At 43.4% G+C, this 23,673-nt stretch overlaps 1 protein-coding gene across 1 annotated transcript in view; it reads right to left on the bottom strand.

Annotated features, from left to right (window-relative positions):
- The window catches only part of LOC147730244 (multidrug and toxin extrusion protein 2-like), a 1,772,530-nt gene that overhangs the window by 101,871 nt on the left and 1,646,986 nt on the right, over positions 1-23,673 (bottom strand). Inside the window, exon 15 of the mRNA XM_086958534.1 lies at positions 20,024-20,118. Within this exon, the coding sequence (XP_086814660.1) occupies positions 20,024-20,118 (95 nt within the window). The remainder of the gene's footprint in view (positions 1-20,023; positions 20,119-23,673) is intronic.

The raw sequence follows: 23,673 nt of genomic DNA, 5'->3' as shown, positions 1-23,673 counted from the left end.
GATGTAGTCTTAGTCAGGCAAGGCTGTTCACGAGAGGCCTGCAGAGGAGACTGAAGAGCAACACACACAAATACCCAGAGTACCCTAGATTGAAGAAGCTGCAGGTAGTGAAAATGCTGCAAAACAAGGCCTTGCATCCCCGCACTTTGCTTCAGGATTTCTCATCACATACCTGGGGTCTGCGGCATTGGGGAAGCCATCAAATTGATGGCAGGGTCCTAAAACAGTGCATCAAAGGCTGAGAAGCATACAGGAAGTAGTGAAAGGGAGTCTACCTGGAGACACGTGACTGAGGAGAGTGATGATAGTCTCCCCTAAATGAGAAAGTGCTGGATATGAAGGCATGTCCCTCTGTGTAGGGATGGGTGGTAATCTACACTCTGCCCGAAAGGTTCACAGAGGTCTGCAAGGACTTTGGCAAAAACTCCATTAATAATAAAGGAATTTATAAAGGGCATGGTTGTGCCATCTCGGCGTGTCCCCGCACTGCAGTGAGAAAGGAGGAGGCAGCCCATCCTGCGTTACACGGCGGCTGCGGGATTAACTTGAGAACAGATAGGTTTTAAGCGCCTTTCTGAACTTGACTTCAGAGGTCTCCATCCGGGAGTTTGTTCCAGTTCTGAGCTGCCAGGAACCAGAAGGATCTGCCTCCCATTCTAGCTTTCTTCACCTTCGGTACTTTTAACAAGCAAGTCCCACTTGATCTCAGGGACCTACCCGGCACTTAGCTGGTGACAAGATTCCTCAGATAAGCGGGACCAGATCCCTTGGTGATGCAATGGCAGGTACAAAGTGCCATAAACATTAAACATTAGCACCGCGCAGCAGACTTTACCACCCGGTGCTAGTAGGTGTGGTGGCAGCACTGCTGAAGGTCCGCTGAGCGCTGGGGGCAGACTGGGAGCTACTGATATTGCGTGGAGCTCTTCTGTCACCCGTGTACCATTTCGCGGAGTCATTACTTTTTAATCAGCCTTTGTTGCTCGACCTTTTTAAAATTACCCATTCCCTCATTTTCCTTACCTGATTTTATTCGGGCCAGACAGCGGGTGATTTAATACCCGTTTCCTCTGTAGGGTGTGCCTCCCTGCCCCGGTCCATCACGGCTGACGTGCCGATTGCTGTGGAGGGCAGGCCCTATCTTAGGTGAGGACTTGGCTCCCGGCAGTGACGCGTGCTGCGGTCTAGCTGGGGGTGGGGTTTAGACTCAAATTGACCACAGGCTTGGGGCGCCTCGCGGTGCTAGTAGGTGTGGTGGCAGCACTGCTGAAGGTCCGCTGAGCGCTGGGGGCAGACTGCGAGCTACTGATATTGCGTGGAGCTCTTCTATCACCCGTGTACCATTTCGCCGTGTCATTACTTTTTAATCAGCCTTTGTTGCTCGACCTTTTTAAAATTACCCATGCCCTCATTTTCCTTACCTGATTTTATTCGGGCCAGACAGCGGGTGATTTAATACCCATTTCCGCGGTAGGGTGTGCCTCCCTGCCCCAGTCCATCACGGCTGACGTGCCGATTGCTGTGGAGGTCAGGCGCCATCTTAGGTGAGGGCCTGGCTCCCGGCGGTGACGCGCTCCGTGGTCTAGCTGGGGTTTAGACTCAAATGGACCACAGGCGTGGGGTGCCTCACGGTGCTAGTAGGTGTGGTGGCAGCACTGCTGAAGGTCCGCTGAGCGCTGGGGGCAGACTGCGAGCTACTGATATTGCGTGGAGCTCTTCTGTCACCCGTGTACCATTTCGCTGTGTCATTACTTTTTAATCAGCCTTTGTTGCTCGACCTTTTTAAAATTACCCATTCTCTCATTTTCCTTACCTGATTTTATTCGGGCCAGACAGCGAGTGATTTAATACCCGTTTCCTCGGTAGAGTGTGGACAAGATTGTCAACATTAAAAATAACATTTATCTTGCTGGCCTGCCTTCCTCCCCTAGGCCTGATCTCTCCCTGTTATCCCCTAATCCGCAGCAACTAACCCAGATCCCCCCAATCTCTGAGGAGGAATTTTTAGCCCTTTTAGGTAAGGTCACTTCTGGGTCCGCCACTGATTGCTGTCCTCCCTTGATCCTTCGCGAGGCTTTTACAGCCTGCCCGCTTACCCCCTTCGGACTCCTGAACACGTCCTTGTCCTCTGGCCTGGTCCCCAGCTCTTTTAAAGTTGCCGAGGTTGTGCCCATTTTTAAAAAAACCACGGCAGACCCTACGGTCATGAGTAACTTTCGCCCCATTTCCCTTCTTCCCTACCTCAGTAAAGTTCTTGAGTCTCATGTCACCAACACCCTGAGCTCATTCATTGAACATTCCCAATACCTTGACCCCCAGCAGGCTGGTTTTAGACCCGCCCACTCTACGGAGTCGGTTATACTTTATGTTATGGAGGAACTGCAGAGAGTGGCGGACTCTAATGTCGCGTTCTAATCTAGGACCCGATCAATACTGTGACCTTATGCCCCTATACGGCTATAATCCATTTGTACCCCTATAATGGCATAAACGATCAAGAGTGATATTTCAGAAACTCGTCTCTGGCCTAACACGATCAGAGCCACATTTCAGAATCTCTTCCTCTGCAGCTTCCTCTGCAGCTCATTAGAGCAAATGACACAGCAGAAGCCACTATCTAAGATTCCTATATTACACTCCAAGTTCTTCAACAAGATAAAACTCAGCAACCTGGGAAATCCCCGCTTGCTATGTTTTGATTAGTAATAGAACTCTAATGAGCACTGAGAGACGATCACTTAATAGTGACATCTTTATTGACGTCTTATGTCCAAAAACTTACGTCAAACAAGGCACCTTTCAGGTATAAATATTACCAACGTTGCCTTAAGCAAACACTGCTGTCTCAACGACATCGATGATAGCGATGGTGTGGTGAACATAGGAGCAGAACAGCTGTCCCCTGCAGAGCCCAGCAGATACAAGCTGCCCACGGAAGCTGCCCCTCCTCCTCCTCGACGTGCAGAGAGAGACGCTGTCTTTTCTCTTGCCGAGAAAATCCAGCTCCGGCGTTTCCAGCCTACTCTTGCGAGTGACTGGGATATCGAGTCCTGGAAGGAGATACAAGACCTCCAACATTCTATTCCAGAGGTATGGTGTTGACTAAACCCTTAGAGAGAATTCTTGAAGCAAACCTTGGCAAAACCAACTTAACTTAAACTGCTACTTACTCCCTTCCAAGTATTAGGCTTAGGTCAGGTACACTGGGGTAGGCGTAGTTAGAAGCACCAGTTGAGTACGTTAGCTGAATGTATATATGAATGTATATATTTTATTCATTTTAAACCATTGTATGGCTAAGAAACCATATCAATGCTTTTACAGTATTATTTCGCAATCCTCATTTTACTGTACGCACTTTTTATAATAACAAGTCTTGCAATTGTGGCAATTCATTTCTCTTGCATGAGAAGAAAGACTGTTCAATAAATAATACCTTTTATTGAAAACGCACGTCTCTCTATTCTCTGCATATTGGTGAAAGTAATCTGCACAAACCTGACTGAGTAAAATAACTGTCTATTGTTTCAAACGAATCTAGAGATTGACTCTTATTCTAAGGAGCAAAGTTGTCATGTTTATGCGGTTGTTGGAAAACTGAATCCCTTCTTGTCTGTACCAGGGAAGCTGATCACTTCCTATTCAGTCAAGAAAGTTTCCAGTGACCTCTGAGCTAGTTGGTAACAAACCCAATTAAGTTTAGCATAGTCAGTGGAGACCTGGAAGATCCGCACTTCTACGTCCCTACTACTGTTTATGTTATTCCAATGCGCAGGGCCTATTGGGTAAAATAGGAACTACACTACATGGCGCCGAAAGTTTGGTGAGGCGATAAAACTAACGCAAGACGTTAGAGTAACTCAGTCCTGCATTTTTCACACAGACCCCTTTCTACCGTAAATACTCCAATAGACGTCTGGAGTGGGTGAAAGGTTAAAATCCGCCCGACCTTAGTAGGAAGAGATTCCTATATAAAGCTCTGGTTTATTCAACGTTGAAGGATACAGTGTTCCAAAATATTGTGCACCTAATCTTTGTCTCCTTGAAGACGTGCTCTGCAAACCTTGCATTTATACAATGCCAGGAGAAAACGGAACCGCTGCACCCGCAGTAAATGCGACTCAGCAGGGTCCCGATGAAACTACTGAACCGGGTGTGATAAATCTGTAACGTCAAAACTTATAGAAAATGGACTGACCACACAAGGTGGCACAGTCGTCTTCGTGATAGAGGCACATGAATATCGGCAGACAGAGGTATTCTATTCATGGATAAAATTTCCAGCAGCAAACGCTGCAACAAACGAGTTCCACTATTACAAAATAGGGGATCCACCGGAAGAGTACGCTCCTTTCGAGGAGATTGAAATCCCATTAAAATACCAAGAGCACCTGCTCTGGTTTAAAGGCGCTCTAAAACACAATGATCATATAACCAGGCTCGGTCCACTAGGTAGACCAGGAGCAACGTGGCCGGTTCTAGCCAGCTACACACCACATCTGGACATTGCTAAAATGTCTAGAGAAGAACTTTTAGCACAGCTAAAAACATTAATTAAAATACATAGGCAATTAGTCCAATATGTAATGCGGACTGCTACAGTCCAAACAACTGTTAATACACCACAGCTGACCCCTCATCAGGGGAACACCAATAAAATTACACCACAGAACATACTGTAAAACACCCATAAAACTGGAACAAATTCCTTTCTGGTTAGCGCAGAAAATTACTCAAATAGAGGCAGTATTTCCGAATACTACCCCTATTGAGAAACACAGAATCTTGACCATCTGCCTTCCTATGGGGGTCGCACCACACGTGGAGGACTGTGACACTTGAGGTACAGTCTTTGCTTCCATTTACACAAAAACACATGGTGTTCCGTCTATGGCGGTAATACCAGAAGTGCTAAAACAGATTCAGAATGAATACGGTCCAGAACCTGCTTTAACTCTTGGTATGAAATTACTGAAAGACTTCAAGCAGGTCTCGGCTATATTACTAGCCAATATAAAAGGAGAAGCAGCATTTGTGGCGATCCGCCAGAAGTTGAAGGAAACAGATATAACAGATCAACCAATTGAGCTTGCCAGAATTATAGAAAAATGTTATGAAGAACTAGGTAGAGACAGCTTGGGTGGAAAACCAGTAAAGCCCCAACTGCTCGAAAATCCTGAAAAATTATTTATTAAAAATAATTCAAACACTCCTAAAAAGAGCTGGGATGGAAATAAACAATCCACTCCCAAGGAAAAAGTTTTCCAGTCCAGAGGAAGGTCTCCTCGACGGAGGGAAAGAACTCCGACTCGAGAACACCAGTCTCCCCAGAGGGAGCCCTCTGAGAAAAGATATAACCTTAGAAATAGGGATAATTTGAAGAAGCATGATAGATATGCAGGCATCAAGATGGCCGCTAAGAGGGAGCCCTAATGAGGAGCTCCGGGGCTAGGGATCTCCAAACTGGATTAAATCCCTGAACAACCCCAAAATGCGACCCAGGACCAAGCGGAACAATTTGTAGCTGATAGGCACATTCAGAAAGCCTAAAGAACACAAGAGACGCAGGACGCTGAAGGAGAATCTGTACCTGGTCGGTGGACAAGGCTGATTACGCTCCACGGACCCCTTGGACGGCGGACCCCCAGTGATGCTGACAACTGGATGTGGAGCAACCGTGAAGGATCCACAGCTGACGTTTATCTGCCATAGATGAGCCAACGGACCTGGAGACTCGGAGGGCTTAGTGGCGGGAAATCCGGTGGATGTGGACACAGGCGGGACGTCCTGGAAAGGCGGAGCTGAGGGACCTTCGGCGACCGACAGGAGAGGTATGTCCATCCTCACCCCCGACGCGGCCCCACCAGCTTGCAAAGGAGAAAAACGAGCAACAGCAGAAACGAAGGTAATGGAAAGCGGCGCGCCTGACCTTAAAATGGCGGCCGCGTTAGACACACTCAGCCACTAGATGCTGCCACTCTCTAACATGGGGGCATAGACAGCGAAGGAAGACCTGCGACCCGGAAAAGGAAGGAAGACACACCAGACACCCCCCCCCCCTCCGAACTGACGAGTAAAAGTGAAAAGGGACAACAAGTCCAGGATTGGAAAATGAGATTAAATGATGAACAGCGAAAAGGGACCAAACAACTAATTTGAAGGGGAATGAGAGATAGTCTGTTCAGGAGATCGTCTAGGACAAAGCCGGCTGACATCTTGAACTGTTTAATTCTTCACTGACATTACACTGATTACTTATCTCCAGACAACTCGCTCTCACATTTAGGGATAGTCAATTAATTAATTAAATACTATTGAGGCCACCATAATTACTAATCTGGGAGATGGCGATAAGTACGCACACCAAGGTCTCACACATTCAGAATCTGGTACTCAGACCCAACAGACCTAACAGGACCAAGCCCTTGTCAAATGAAGAAGCTCTGGCCTTACTCCAATCCTATGAACAAACTGCCCTTGGCAGGGAGGAGAATATCAAAATAGTACCTATTGACTCTAATAGAACGTCCAGAAAGAATGACAGGAAAGCAATTCACCAAAACCTACAACACATTCAGCTAACAGCAGCCGAATCTGATAATGGAAAACTCGTTAAATCACAGAAACCCCTGAAGTGCCTACTACTTAACTGTCGGTCTGCAACTAAACATGCATCAGACATAGCTGCCCTCATCATTAACAAGGAAATTGACCTGGCCATCCTCACCGAAACATGGCTCAATGAATCATCATCGCCTACCATGGATCTCTTAATACCACCACAATATAACATCGTCAGGTTAGACAGACCAAGGAATGTGGGAGGAGGCATAGCTTGCATTCACCGCTCAGAGATTGAGGTCTGCCAATTCCAATCTGACCCCCTAGAATCCTGTGAATACCTTGGTATTAATGTGAGAACACCAAATAATCAAAGCTGCAACTTGCATGCATTCTACCACCCACCAGGAGAGAACGCAAAGTTCACAGAGCAACTGATAGAGATCATAACGGCCAACTCTAATTCAGATGCCAATAACATATTCTTAGGCGACTTTAACCTCCACTGGGACGACGGTAATGACAAACTGGTTAACTCGCTTAAAGACTTCCTCAGTGAGCTAAAACTTACACAAGCATGCAACCAACCCACTCACACACAAGGAGCGACCTTAGACTGGATTATTTCAAGAAATACAGAGACATCAATCCTCGCTATAGACCCATGTGATTGGTCTGACCATCACATCATAACATTCGCGATACCTACAATGAAAAAGGGAAAGACCGTGCAACCACGCAAGCTCAAGAAACTGATCCGAGACACAAAAGAAGCTAATATTGAACTACTGGTTGAAAGGTGTGAGAAAGACCTGAAGCCACCCAACAATAAGCAAAATGTCAATGAGCTGACGGATCACTACATAACCTCGATCGGTAATATCGTCAATGACACCATGCCCCAAAAACTGAAAAAAGTCTCAGAGAAGCCAAAAAACCCTTGGTTTAATGAGTCACTGAACGAGGACAGGCGCAAACTGAGAATGGCCGAAAGGAAATGGAGACAACATCCCTCTTCCCCTGAGCTGAAAGCCCTCAGAAAAACAAGAAAAGAATATAACAAAAAGATAATCAACTCCAAAAAAGAATTTTTCAGAGCTGAACTGGACAATGCCAGAAACAGACCACGAAAACTCTTCCAGATCTTAAAACAACAGTCAAATAAACTAGCCAAAACGGTTCAAGAGAACACAAATACTCCCATAAGCTGCGAGGAATTCTCCTCATTTTTCACGGAAAAATCAAAAATGCTAGAAGTTGAACTCACAAATGCAGCAGCTAACCTTATGACCCTTCCTCCACCGAAAAATGAGGCCAATGTGTCAACAGAGGGTCTCCAAACAAAAAACAATGCAAACTGGGACACATTTGAATTATACGACCAGGAAAAGATCGCCAAAACGCTGGTGGAACTCAGACCAAACAACCACTATCAAGACCCTCTACCGGGAAAGTGTGTAAGAGAAATCAGCCACACTCTAGTTCCAATCTGGACTGAGATAATAAATGCCTCACTGGCACAAGGGATCCTCCCTGACTGCCTAAAAACAGGGCAGGTAGTGCCCATCATCAAAAAACCGACAGCTGATGCAACAGACCCAAATAACTATCGACCAGTGACTAACATCCCTCTACTGGCCAAACTCATTAAGAAATGTGTGCAGGGCCAATTAAGCCAACACATCGCTAAGTTCTCGCAACTAGATGATTGCCAATCAGGTTTCAGAACAGGGCACAGTACTGAAACTGCGATTCTGCATATTGTCGATGACGCCCTGCAAGCCCTAGACCGAAATCAAACATGCCTACTGATCCTTCTAGACCTGTCATCAGCATTTGACACGGTAAAGCACGAAGTACTAATGACCAGGCTACAAGACAGGATGGGCGTGTCCGGAAACGTGCTGAAATGGTTCAATTCTTTTCTAAAGAACAGGACCCAGCGATTCCAGGTTAACCAAGCAATCTCTTCCCCGAGCCCCAATACAATCGGGGTCCCACAAGGCTCAACCTTATCCCCTGATCTATTCAACTTGTATGTAGAACCTCTCACAGAGATCCTTCAAAAATCACAGATATCCTATCATATGTATGCAGATGACACGCAAATTTACATGAAGATTGCCTCCCTTGAGGACATTGACCGAATAAACAAGACACTAAAGAGAGCCTTGCGATGGTTAACAATGAACCATCTGAAACTAAAAGCCCAGAAAACAGAATTCCTGCTAATCTCACCGACAAGGAGCCAATCTGAAGTTAAGGAATGGACTAAACTGGTGACGGCGCTAAATTGCACCCCGACCCTAGTTAACTCAGCTAAATCACTAGGAATCACGCTAGATGAAAACCTCGACATGAAAGAACATATTAATTCAATGGCCAAGAGCGCCCGCTTCCACTTGAATTACTTAAGAAAACTGAAACCCTTTATCTCAGCGATGGATCTAAAACTGGCTATCCAATCACTAGTTATCTCGAGGATCGAATACGGCTGCACCACATTAGCTGGCCTACCGAAAACCTCCACAGCTCCACTAAAAGCCTGCCTCAACGCTGCGGCTAGACTCATCACCGGAACGAAGAAATTCGATCACATATCTCCTCACCTGAAAGCACTAAACTGGCTACCTTACGAGGCCAGAATTCAAATGAAGATGGCCTGTATTACACATAAAGCGGTTCACTACAACATGCCTAGATACCTAGCCAAGAAACTTAAGCTATCAGGAGGTAACAGACCAACTAGAAGCGCAAAAGAGTTATTATTGCGACCAGCCTTTTTCCACAAGATAAAGACCTACAACAGAGCATTCTCCGGAGCTGCCCCCAGAATCTGGAACTCACTCCCTCCAAACATCAGGAAAATTCAAAATACAGTAACATTCAAACGGGAACTGAAGACTCACTTGATGAGTAAATACCCTACATAGAGAATCCGATGGATTACTGGGATGATCATTTACGCTACCAGAGGGTTGTCCTCTTCATAAAAATTGGAAGATCGATTACTGACAACTGACTGTTTTTCATGGTCAAGCCGAGGCTTGACACGTTACTGCTACCTCATATACCTGTGAACTTATAACTCTATCTCACAGACATAATCTATATAACCGCTACCTCACCATATTTATTTATCCATATTATCCTTGATATGCACTGAAATACCTTATAACCCTACCTCTCCGAGCTTGGATTATTACCATGACACAAGCTAAGCCTTGTTCGTCACCTAATGCTAATTGCACAGACATTAGGAAGTATATATCTAATCATGTCTATACAGTATATTACCTTCTACCTCATAACTATGTTTTTATTACTTACTGCGACTATAATGTCTACATGTTATTCTTTCCTTGTTAAGCGCTCTGATACCCACGGGTCTTGTCCGCGCTATACAAAACTCTATAAATAAATAAAAATAAATAAATAAGATATCAAAGTACTGATACACGTCCCTCTCGATCTTTTTCGCAGAAATCGGAAAGAAGAGGACGGTCAGACCCAGGAGAGCACACCAAGTCCAAAGACAAGGAACCTGCTCAAAGTAAAAAGTTACAATTTCCAAAAAAGAAGGTAGCCAGTATTAGAGTAATCGAACATGCCGAGAATACTGAGGACACAGTTGAAAAACGGGGAGTGGGCACAGACAATGCTAGACAGTGCAGCAGAAATCACCATAGCTCGCAAGATCCTGATGAGTCATCTGGAGACAGTGGACACGAATGAATACATTCAAGTAGAAACTGCCAACACCAGAGTTAGCGAGCCCCATAAGATATACGAAATAACATTGCGTATAGAGGGTGATAAGACTAGGAAAATAAGGGGTCTATTTTGGGATAAACTCTCAAAAGGCTATGACATTCTGTTAGCTGAAAGGGATTGGCCCCCAGAGTTTGTCAGGGAGTGCCCTCGTGGCGAAGAAATGATTATGCCTGCCTTCTCGAATCACATTCCGATTCACAAAAAATATACATGTGCAAGGAAATGGGCAGTAGCCCAGGCACCAGCATTATATAAAAATCATGTAGGATGGGATGAGGACTCTCCTCCTCACAAAATCCAGTTAAAAAGTCAACCAACTGCACAAAGTCAGTATCCCATTAAGCAAGAAGCTAAAAAACAAGTCAGGGAGATTTTAGATCAACTTGAATACCAAGGGGTGATTGAAACATGCACCTCTCAAATGAACAATCCTTTGTTTCCTGTCTCCAAGCCAGACAATTCATATCGTTTAGTTTTGGATTACAGACACCTTAATGCATGTTGCAAAACATTTGCAGTACAAAATTCGCATAGTGCTGCACTAATGAATAACATAGTTAGGAAAAAATATAAAACGACATTAGACATATCAAATGGTTTCTGTTGTCAAAATATTGAACCAGAAAGCAGATTCTTGACCGCTTTCTCAGTAATGGGGTCTCAGAAAAATTTCTGTAGGCTCCCACAGGGATTCAAGAACAGCCCAGGACTATTCTCAGCCAGAGTAACAGAGTTACTACAAATATATGATGATGAGGCATTATCTTATGTCGATGACATCTATCTAACAGACGACGACTTGGAGACTCACTTGAAAAGAGTGAACACCATTGAACACCATTATACTTGGGTTCGCAGCAGAGGGTTACAAATTCAACTTTAAAAAGTCCCGAATTGCCCATCTGACAGTATTATTTTTAGGATACGAGTTATCAAGTGAAGGAAAAAGCCTAGCGAACAACTTCTTAGAGAAGTGCGCTGTACTCCAAGCTCCAAAAACGCTGAAGAATTTACAATCGATTCTAGGTTTCCTGAATTTCGGAAGAACTTACATTCTAAATTATGCGGAGAGGGTTAAACCTCTCTATGAACTAATTAAACCTGATTTTAAACCAATCACTTGGACTCAAAAACACACAGAAATTTTGAGGTCACTGCAAACAGACATGTTAGCAAAAACAAAATTAGATACACGTGACAACACACGCAATCTTGTAATCCGAATCATCCCAGGAAGATGCGGATTCACGTACCTAACCTTTAATGAGGGAGAAAAGGTACCAATAGCTTACAAATCACACTTGTACACACAAGCAGAAAAAACATTCAGTCTTACAGAAAATACTGTGAAAGCAAATGAATGAGAACTAGCACATGGCAAAAGGATTAATATCCTCACAGCGGAATCCGCCTTCGTGGCGCTATTCAGCCCAGTAAACCTGCCTACAGTGTGACTGGAAAGAAAGGGATACAGTGTGTAAATTCTCTTGGAGTGGAAGATGTGAAATACTTTTTCGCCCCGCAATTCGAAAAACTGAATGATTTGACTTATGAAGAAGAATATCCTCTGCCAATCGAACTTCTGCCTCTCCCACAGTAGGCCTATATAATCTATACAGATAGATTTGTACAGCATTTTAACGTAGAGAACAAATCCTACGATGCAGCCTGCGAAATTGTTAAAGGTTGTTGGCTGTGCGGTAAATTCAGACCGAAAATAACAAAAACTGAATCAGTTAGAAACTGTTCGGCTCAGAGAGCTGAAATCAGATATTTAAAGATGGCGCTTGAAAATGCAGAACGTGAATTCCCGACACTAATCGTGTGCGATTCGCATTTTTGCGTCAACTCTTACAATAACAAGTTACAGAGCTGGATTCAAAATGATTACAAAGATGACACAGGTGCCACAATAAAGCATAAAATGCTTTGGAAACAAGTAGCTCTTTTACAGAAAGAACTACAAAAGACTCACGTGATACACACTTTGAGTCATCAACGTGATGGCGTTCACGTTGCAGGGAATTCATTGGCTAATACAGCCACAGCGGAAGCAACTAAACCGGCTTCCGTAGCCACAAAAAAGCATTCAGAAAAATACATAGACGGGGAAATCATGCTGGCAGTCAAAACGTCCGTAAAAGGCGACTGTGCAGCACTACCCGTGAACTATCCACTCAATTATGCATACGTAATTGATGCAAACTCCGTTCCTTTTGCTCGAATCCCTGGAGTGGGGGATAGAGTAATTCCAAACATGAACAGGAGAGGATTCCTATTACAGGAAGCACATATGGGGTTGGGTCTGAGACACCAAAAAATCAGGGACTCTCTGAGAGAATTGCAATCAGAGTACAGGTGGCCGGAAATGAGTGAAGGAATTCATGATTTTGCAAACAATTGTGAAGACTGCAACAGAGATCGCAGTGGAGAACCGGCCAGTGTAGTGTCTGGAACCCTAATAGAAAGCATACAGCGATCTATCGGCGCAATCAAACAAGAAAAACGCGTCCCATTGTATATCATTAAGGCTAAATCCACTTAAAAAATGTGGCCCCAGCGCTCGGCTGACGTCAGAACGGTTATAAGAGATCTGCGAGTCTTTATCGGCACATACGCAATTGCCATGTTCCATTCTGACCAGGGTCCTGCTTTCAGCTCTCAAGCTTATTCTAAGGAGCAAAGTTGTCATGTTTATGCGGTTGTTGGAAAACTGAAACCCTTCTTGTCTATACCAGGGAAGCTGATCACTTCCTATTCAGTCAAGAAAGTTTCCAGTGACATCTGAGCTAGTTGGTAACCAGGTTTTGGTGCTCCTGGATCTGTCGGCCGCCTTTGACACGGTCGACCATGATATTTTGGTCGACCGCGTCAGGGAGGCTGGCATCCGGGGCACCGCCCTGGACTGGGTTCGCTCCTTTCTGATCAATCGCCACCAGGCGGTCCGGCTCTGTCAGTTTATGACAGGGTCGTTCTAACATGTGGCATCCCGCAGGGTTCCTCCTTATCCCCTCTTCTTTTTAATTTATATCTGACCCCCCTTATCCGGTCCTTGCGAGGTAATCATGTCACCGCGTTTAACTACCCGGATGACATCCAGTTGATCTTTAACATTGATGGCTCGGCTGAGTCCATTCTTAATTTCCAGTCTACCCTCTGTCACATCAGTGACTGGATGGGGGTTAACCACCTCAAGCTCAACCCCGACAAGACAGAACTGGTTCTTGTCGGGGGAGCTGCCAACCCATGGAAACCTACTTTCTGGCCTGCGAGTTTAGGTCTTCCTCCTAGTCCAGTCGACGCAGCAAAAAGTCTGGGGGTTATCATTAGTAATGATCTCACAAAGAAGCCCCAGATCAATGCTGTAGTCTCGTCCAGCTTCTTCCAGCTGCAAAAAGTCCAGAAGATCGCTCGTTTTCTGACCACTGAGGCCCTTACCCTAGTCCTGTTAGCCTTAGTCATCTCGAGGATTGACTATGCCAATTCCCTTTATGCAGGTATCCCGGCCTATCTACTGAAGAGGCTGCAGCTCGTGCAGAACAAGGCTGCACGTCTCATTCATCATCAACCAAGGCACCAACATGTCAGTCCTTTGTTAAAGTCCCTCCACTGGCTTCCAGTGTCTGAGCGGTGCAAATTCAAGCTAGGTTGTACTATTTTCAAGTCCCTCACCGGTGCGAGTTCATCTTTTATTTCCTCACTACTACACGCTTATGTCCCTTCTCGTAATCTTCGTTCCTCCTACCTGGCCCTACTTAAGGTCCCGGTTTTTAAACGCAAGAAATATGGAGGACTGAGATTTTCATTTCTTGCGCCTTTCTTTTGGAGTTCACTCCCTTTGAGCATTAGATCTGCCTCTCCTTACGCACGTTTTAGGTCCCTTCTTAAAACTCACTTGTTCTGTAATGCCTATCACTAACGCTTTTCGCCCTGCGGAATGTCTTCCCCCTGTTGCTCGAGCGCCAAGAAACCGCCAGGTGTTAGCTGCGCTTTAAAAGTAATTTTTACATTACATTACATTACCCAAAATCTAACACTGTTCATGAATTCATGCCAATATTTGCAGGTGTATGTCAATACAACGCAGTGTTTACACCGCACTTCCATTACAACGCTGGATTTACAACGCAAGTCGTTACCACGACTGGCGCTGTAGGGTGCTGGACTTAGGAATAGTAAGATTTACTATTCCAACACCAGCCTACGTACAGTAGGGAAGGTGTTGGAATAGTAAATCTACTATTCCTTAGCCTAGAGCACCCTCCAGCGCAAGTCGCGATAACGACTTGCGTTGTAAAACCAGCGTTGTAATGGTAGTGCGGTGTAAACACTGCGTCGTAATGGATGTTCCCCATTTTTGCATGCAAAAGTGAAGTCAGCACTCTAGTGCTTTTTGTCCATCTACCTGCTTCCTGCTAATAGAGGTCCAGTGATCTGATCCAAAGGAGTTTCAGTGCATGCATGGCCGCTGGCACCAAGGACGCTGTTTGAAAGTGTGCTCACTGCTCTGCTGAGTTTGCTTTCAGTCATGTGTATATTATTGGTGCTCACCGAAGTGAGCAGCCTTGAAAGGGGCCTTTTTACTTCATTTGACTAGGGGCCATGGCATCTAAGCTGCACTACTGTCCCTTCCACCCCTGCACCCCCACTCTTGAAGTTGCTTTAACACCAAGGAACAGTGTCTCCCCTTCTCTTGTGACTGTGCCCCACGTCTGTGGTGAGTATTGCAGTAGCTGTGGATTATTTTTATTGGGGGAGATCTTTAATGATTGCTTCCTGGAGTGTTTTCCTTTCCTAGCTTGTTTGATATTTATTGGCCTCTGGCTGTGAAAAATGGTAGGCAGCAGTGTAGCGCCATGTTGGAGTGTGACAGTCACTGTTGCCGCCCTCGTGCTCGCCGCCGGCAGTTAATACGTTGGAGCTATTCAAGATGATAGTATCAAGAGTGGGCTCTGCTCCCAGAAGGATGAGGGGTAAGGGAGACATACTGGTGGTGCAAGAGTGAGGGTGTGGGAGAAGGAGTCACTGCATGGGCGCGGTGTCAGTTGGAGAGTTCCATAGTTTTGGTGCAGCAACAGCACAAGATTGTTTCTTCGCATTGGCAGTTTTGAAGATTTTTCAGGTGTATAGCTTTGTACATTTAAAATAAGTCTTAAACAGTAGTGTATTCTCATAAACTACTAGAAGACCAGTCCCCAAGACTTTGTCTCCCAGCAGCTTCACAAGAAGTGAGATCACTACGAGTGAACGGAACTCAATGAAATTTCACAGAGTTTTTTTTTTTGTCCAACTCTACAGAATTCTGAACTCCACCCACCCCTGACTCTATCTTCCTTTGGTCAGTGTTAGCACAAGCAGTCTATCAGGCACTGTGGATAAGTGCATTAGCTCTGAGGCCTAGAAGGCAATGTGGAATATGTGAGACAGGAGAGATGAGCTTTCCAGGAAGCCCTTAACCCCTTCGATGCTCATGATGATCTCAGCTCGTAATGAGGCACGGTGCTTGTGTGCTCATGATGAGCTGAGCTCATCATGACCACACCCAGTTCTATTATGGCCCAGCACCAGAGAAGAATATCTGTAGCATCGGTGAGTTTAATGCTGGTGGCACAAAAGAAGGACTATCTGCAAACCCAATGTAATCCTTCTTCAACTAAATTGACATGAAGCAGTGTCCTCCCCACCATGTAAAGCACAATGAGAGAAAATGTATATTGACCTTCAGAAAATTGGAAAACTAGCCAAGGCTAAGTGACGACATTTGCTGAAGAGTGTAGCGCCGGTTCAATGGGAAAAGGGAGGGTTAGACTGAAAGAACTCCAACCACAAGCCTTTGTCAGGGGTATGAATGCTTATGGCAATATAGCATTTACCACAATGACTCAGTAAAATCACCTGCACTTAACATATATTTTCAAACAAGGGTGACCCATTAATTTGGAGAACCTGGGGTAATACAGTATTTAAAAGAAACGACGGTTCACTGGTAAATGAAATTTAAAAAAGTCTTCTAACATATGAAGACAACCACCTGAAAAAATCTTTTACACATAAAACAGCAGGTCCAAATAACGAAAAACAAATTGTTTTGCAATTACATTTTTTTATTGCATCATGTAAAATGTGTATTTCTAATCAGGGACCTCACAGTCATAGAAGTCGAAACACCGTTGACACAGACTTTTATAGAATCCTTTGACAGTACAATGTTTGTATGGATAGGTTTCATGCTTTTTTAGTAGTGATGCACATAGTTCTGTTTCATCTAGCATGCTGTCTGCACCTCTTTCTTATTCACAGCATGAGCACCAGATATCTTTATTTGATAAGAAATTAATGTTACATGAGGTAATAAATACATCAGTTCCACCTTGTCCACAAGTTAAGCGCACTCGCATCAGGAAAAACCATATGTGAGGCAAAACGAAGCCAGCATGCTGCATTTCATCATCAAAAATTGCCCAACGCATTTCGGATTCCTGTATTTCCTTGGTCAAGGGCAGCAGGACTGAAAGAAAGTGTCTTTACAAAGGACTGCCTTTATATACCCACGTCATGTTTCAGTTCATTAAACTCAGGTGAGTATATGATAAAAACTAGTGCTTGCTGGGAAAGGTAGTCCATAAACATAGCGCTTAACTTGTGGACAAGGTAATAAATACATGTATTTACAAAATACTTTTTCGCTATTTCGGCCTGTTTTATTTACATGCATTTCTGTTGGTTGTCTTCATATATCAGAAGACTTTGTTTAAAACTGTATTTACCAGTGAATCAATGTTTCTTTTAAAGTCAGTAAAAGTTCAAGCATTCTCTCTGTTCTCACAACCTTCTGCACTACCATCTGAAGTCATTAACCTCACTGATATAGTAGATTATTTTAGCCTTTGCCCTCCCTACCAAGTGATTGATTTTGAGAGTATCTTTAAACTCTGTGTGGGAGAGAGAGAGAGAGAGAGAGAAAGAGAGAGAGAGATAGAGAGAGGGCAAGGGATTCAGGCATCCAAGATACAGGGGGAACAAAGAATGGCAAAGGTTCTATATGTGTGTGTACATGTTCTCACACGTATCTTGACTTGGGGTACCCTCATAAATAAATTACATGTCCGTCCGACAATTCAACAAAACAAAGCACCTTGCACCTTATTCTATTCTGTGCACTTTACAGGGATCCAAGGGCCCGGTTCCTTATTCCTTTTTTAAAAAAAGCTTGTCCTTGTAACTACCAGGAGGGTTTTAATATTTTATTATCCTTATCGCATGAAGCAATTTGCACTGTAGTCATACATTTTATCAGGAATGCTTTCATAATAAGGAAACGGTATGAATAATAAACAAAACTGAAGTCTCCCATTAATATTTGTATAATTTTGGAGTTCTGTATTCTAATAATTGTATGAGAAATTGTGGTTTATTTGAGTCAAATAACATTTTATTGTATTAACTTGACATTAAATATTTGTATATATTGTGTACGAATGTCTTACTGTCATGGTTTTTTAAACCAAATAAAGTTATTTGACTGACTGACTGAATTACAGAAAAAGCTAAAACTGGAGATGAAAGTGGACTGTAAGGGCAGTTCAAGACTGATTCGTTGGTAATCCTGGGCATGTGCGGCTCAGCAGAGGATTTAGAATGCAGTGTAAGGTTTGAACAAGTGAAATCACTCACTGACTGTACTGGAAGCCATGAACAGATGGGCTAACAATGGCTCCTCCTTTGGTATGTGCTCTAAAGGTTCCTAAAAAAAAGAATGCAAAGTAAGGAAAAATGGCCCATTTGAACCCAAGACTGAGGAGCCAGATAAATTGATGGAGTTCCTAGGATACAAAAGTAAGGAACAATTCTGTATTTTACCATATTTATCTCGATGACTGTTATCTGAAAAAAACTCAATATAAAAAAAGAATATATCTCAAATCAATTGAATGGCCAAGTAACATATTAAACGTAGGAAGGGGAATTAGGCCCAAATGGGGACAAGGTTAGGCAGGGCCTTTGTGAAATATAATCTCAGGGCAAGTGGCCTACACCTCACCTTTATTCTCAAAAAACAATAATTGTGAATGAGTATTGTCATTGATGACAATACTCATTCACAATTATGGTTTGTATTGTTTAGGATATTGTCCTTGATAGCACGGTTACTTTATTTATGATTTTAGTTGGATAATTAAATGTTTTGGAATGAAATGTTGTGGGATTTTGTTGTGAAATATTGATGTTTTTTCTTTTCTCTGCACACTAATGTATGAGATTCAAAACAAATTATAGAAAGTAAAAACGGTATACTTAAATATACCGAGATAAACAGAAGCAAGGTGTTTGTCTTTAGTAGAAAGAACATACATTTTTTTGAGAATAATAGTGAATTGTAGGCCACTTTCCCTGAGATTACAAGTAACATATTAAGGCAGAAACGTGCATGCCAGCACATAGCTGAAGAAGCCCTAGGCTAAATTTCACAATACCTACGAATAGGTATGTTTTTTCACTCACCATAGAATTAGAAAACAGCATGCAAGTAAGTTAGAGGAACAACATTGAGACTCTAATGAGTAAAGGTTTTGTGGACTCTGGAACAAATATGGAATCTGGTATCAATTGTAAAGAAGAGAGTATCCGAACATTAATACATATGATTCCCTTTTAAGTGTGAGCGAAGACAAAATAACTAATCAGAATAAACCGATGACCAAAACAGGAAAAAGTCTAGGTAGCTTTTCTAAGAGTGCAATTAAACTGCTGCAAAATAATGTGGTTGATGTACAAACCTAAAAGAAGGATTTTTTAAACACAATTACTGAAGCTGAGGATAACTTAGAGTTCTAGGAAGAAAGAAGGCTAGGAATTATAAGGAGATAGAAAAAGAAACCTGAGTTCTAAAGTGAGGATTTAGAAAGTTACTTATGATGATCTAACTTTGGGAAGTGTCTCTGACGGCCCGGAGGAGAATAGCCCCATGTAGGATTTTGGCAGCAGTTTACCAAAATCGCTACTGCCTTTATTGATTCACCAGAAAACGAGAGAGACCATAACATCAACAGAGCCAACCATATCCACTTTTGGAAAGTTAGGGTTTCCTCCTGAATGACTATAACTTTTTCCTAGACTGTAGAATCAAGGAAATATTCACTGTGATATCAGAGTCAAACATTCAGGGGACTATTTACATGAGCAAATCTAAACGTGTACGTTTACTCTTGCACTTTTAAGTAACTTTACTACTTTTGGCTATTCACCATCTACTAGTGCAAAGTTACTCAAAACTGTACACTTTCATGTCCCTACCCCTTGTCCTCAGGGGTGGAGCATAATTTACTATTGTAAAGTTACTACTTGCATCGAAAATGGACACAAGGCGGCATTTTGTGCTCATAAAATAGCCCTACATGTAATAGAACATAAGCACAAGCAGCCGCTCACACTCACTGAATGTGCTCTTGTAGGATTACCCCCACCACATTATTCTTAATTACAAGAGCAGGCATTATTATGTCATTATCTGTTATTCTGCATCAAGGAGTAAAATCATAGCAGAATTACGAGCTTTACTTTGATTACTCCAACATAATTGAACTTTTGCCCAGGCCTAAATAATATTCACATTATTTGACCCACTACATCTCATTGGTGCAACTTAAAATTCACAATCATTTAACAAAAATATACTGCAATAGTTTACCTCCTCTTTTACAGTTTTCCAGTTAGCTCTTAAAATATAAGTTGTGAGAAAGAAGGCGGGAACAAAGGCGCAGACTGTCATCCCGTACCACATGCCTGGGGAAAAAGGAAGAGACATTAGTAAAAGACATTTGGGGGATATTAGCAATAAATGGTGATATTTATCTCTAACCGTGTTTAGGGCAATATTTTTTATTGCCTTCGAACACCAGACTCAATCGCTGTGTTAGCAGCGTATTAGCAACACGTCGCTAATAGGCGATAGCTTCCCTTTCCTGTGGAAATGGACAGCAATAGATTTAGCATGACGGCGATAAAAAGCCTGATGCTAATGTAAAAAAAGTGCTGATGTGCCAATTAGCGACGGAATCTGATCACTAATTTGCACCAGACCTGCATTTCTCACGTCTGACGTGAACATGCACTACAAAAGGCCCTCCAAGCAGAAAATAAATAAATATATGGAAAATAGCAGAGAAGCCAGGGATGAAGTTGGGACCAGTGCAGAGGCCACCAACAACCCCACAAATATCCAGGAAGACCAGCCAGAGCCCCATGTGAAGGCCAAGAGGAAGAGGAACCCCAAGTTCAGCCCGCAGGAAAATCCGGTCCTGATTGTGGAGGTGACTGAATACCAACAAGAACTGTTTGTCACCTCCACAGTGACAATGACAAGAAAAAAAGACATTTGGCAGGACATTGTGGTCAAGGTGAATGCCGTCGGAGAGAGGAGGAGGTCAGTGGACGACTGCAAGAAGCACTGGCATGATGCTAAGCGCAAGACCAAGAAGAACTTGAAAGCAGCAATGCAGACTGGAGGTGGGAGTCCTGCGCCTCAGGAGGAGCTGGATGAGTAGGAGGAGCAGGTTTCCTGAGTCATCAGGGAGGAGACTGTGTCTGGAGTTGTGGGCTAGGACACTGATAAACGTGACCAGACAGAACAACAACAGGATGAATAAGAGCCAGGGACTTGAGGGGACAGGGGCGAATGGACCCAATGGCACTCGTGAACAATTAACTATCTTGCAGTGCATTTACATAATTACTGTGGATCATGTCCTGGATACCCTTGTACATGGTGGCACAGACACATAGTACCCTACTCAAACAATACATTGCAAGACACATATTGGCAGGCACACAGACTTTGGAATGTGCACAGAAAACTAAGCACAATGTAGTCCAATATCACCCGCAGCCCTTACATACCTCTTAGGTCATCACAACTCAGTGTGAACACTGAAAAAATGCTTATAAAGACGGTACATAACATACAATGAGATAAAAACAAATACAATGCAAAATATAAAAAATGAAATAAAGTGCAGAGTGCAGCATTATAGTCCATAACTTTATTTGAGGTATATCATTATGGCATTTCTCATCTGGCAGTATATTTTATGCGTTTTATGTTATATCATGTGTCAAAGAGTAATAAGCTGCCAACAACTAATGTGAGAGACATGATACCTTGAATTTCAATCATGTAAGGTACAACAAACACTATGTGTCTGTTTAACTCCAAGAAAGTTTAATGGACAGGCTGGGTAAAGTTTCATTATTTTCAAAACTATATTGTGATTGCATACAACAAATTCATAAGAACTCTGTAGTCCACTTAGACCCAATTGTTACAGATGGTATATGCATAATGCTCTATATGACAACATTCTATCATCATCCTTTACATCAAACCCCATTAGGCAAAAGCACATCGTTTAATGGGGACTGATTGGAACTGTGTCCTAGACAAGTGTCCAGGTCACTCAATCATGCTGAAATAACATATGAAATAGAATGATATAAACCCAAATTGCCCTTCCTCAAATCTCTCTCCAGGGTAACATTTGTAGAAATGATAAATAGATAATGAAATGTGGCATACTCAAATGCCTACAAACAACACACAAAATATGCTCAATGTGATACCTACGTTTTTGTGTACATTAAAAACATAAGAGCCTCAGATCAAGAACTCTGCAGTTGCAGCACAGAACAGTTATTATTCTAGGCTGAGTAACAGCAGGAATTGCATCATACAAATGGTTAAAATGTATGTATAGTTCTCTGTACAAATTAAGACCATTAGGTATTTTGCAGTTCAACATAATGATATAACGTGACTCCAGTCTGCGCAGCTTTTGTTCTCTATTGCCACCCCTCACATTGTACAGGACCGAGTCAATGACATAGTCCACCAAATCATTTGCTTTTCCCCTGTCTTTTTCATGTATATGGCGAGCTACTGGGTACGTTTTGTCAACCCTGGCTATAGCACGTTTGTGCTGTATGTTGGAGTGTAGGCTCTGCTTCCTAAGGTCATCCCCACATTTTGCTGTGATTTTCTGGTTTTTCGGCTTTAGTGTGGGTGTGTGCCTGCTAATCAGAGCCACAGCCCAGCTGTTCTCTCTCTAAATTGATACTGTACTTTTGGTACATACCTGATTGGATATTGGGTCACCTCTGTGAGCCCCTGTATAGTGTACCATAGATACCCAGGGCATAGGTGCATCCAAGGCCTACCAGGGGCTGCAGCATGTATTATGCCACCCCTGGCTGGCATTCCAAACTGACACCACAGGGTGATCACTCAGCTTGGGTAAGGTGGTGTAATCACCCCTTACTTAGATATAGTATATCTATATCTACCCTATATATAGACACATAGTAACCTATAAGTCACCCCTATGGCAGGCCTTAACAATACTGGAGGCAGAGTGCTTAATTTTATGTGAGAGGGTGCCCTAGCATGAGCTGAGCCCCTCTGCAGCTTTCGGAACCATCTCCTTATAGCTGTTCTATGATATAGCCATACTATATACTCTTAAGTGCATTATATTCCTCGCGGTTAATGCTAACTTTGATTTGGCTTTATCAAAACATGTCGTGTAAGGTGTCAAACACTTTCGAATACTACCACCCGCCAATTCTGGTGGCGGGGGTAGCAATCCACCCTTCTAGAGGGAAAAGACATGTATGTTACTGCTTTACCCGGTTAAAGATAAACAGAGCCTCAACATCACAAAATGGATGCTGCTGCCACAGACACGAGTCTGGCCTCCTGCTGCTGGGGGAAACTCCAGCAAGGGAGGCCTGGACAATAGGTTTCCTGTCGAGGGAGGTGCTAGCACCTCCCCAGACTGCCTGTAGTGTATTGGGGCAAGTTGGGTTGAATGTAAAGATGCTTCTCCAGACACTGCCTGGGGCACAGAAGGTGCTCCATGCATAGCCCGGTTCAAACCAGTTGCTGGGGCACTCCAGCCCCGCTCTGGTGAGAAACTAGATAAAGGGAAAGGGGTGTAACCACCTCCTTCCCAGGTCCACCCTTAGGAGGAACCTAGTAGGTAATCCAGCCCATTTTCTTAGTATAAAGATAGGTGCTGTGTCCCTAGGACTTTAGATTATCCTTGAACGAAACTCTTAAATGAAACTCTTGGACCTTCAACGTTCTATTCAGACTAGAAGACTGAAGACATCTCCCTTGTGGTCAAGGAGTGACCACCCTGTGCAAACAGGCATCACCAGTAACTTGATAGTCTGCTATGTCGACGCTCCCATTGGATCCCGAAGGCTCAGTGACACAGAATCTAGACTCTCACACTTCTCTGACTCTGACCCACATCCACAGCAAAGCTGAGACCCAAGGCAGAT

This window comes from Lissotriton vulgaris, chromosome 2_1, assembly GCF_964263255.1.
Source record: "Lissotriton vulgaris chromosome 2_1, aLisVul1.2, whole genome shotgun sequence".
NCBI lineage: Eukaryota > Metazoa > Chordata > Amphibia > Caudata > Salamandridae > Lissotriton > Lissotriton vulgaris.
The sequence above is the reverse complement of the archived record's forward strand: the minus strand, read 5'-3'. Positions and strand labels throughout refer to the sequence as shown.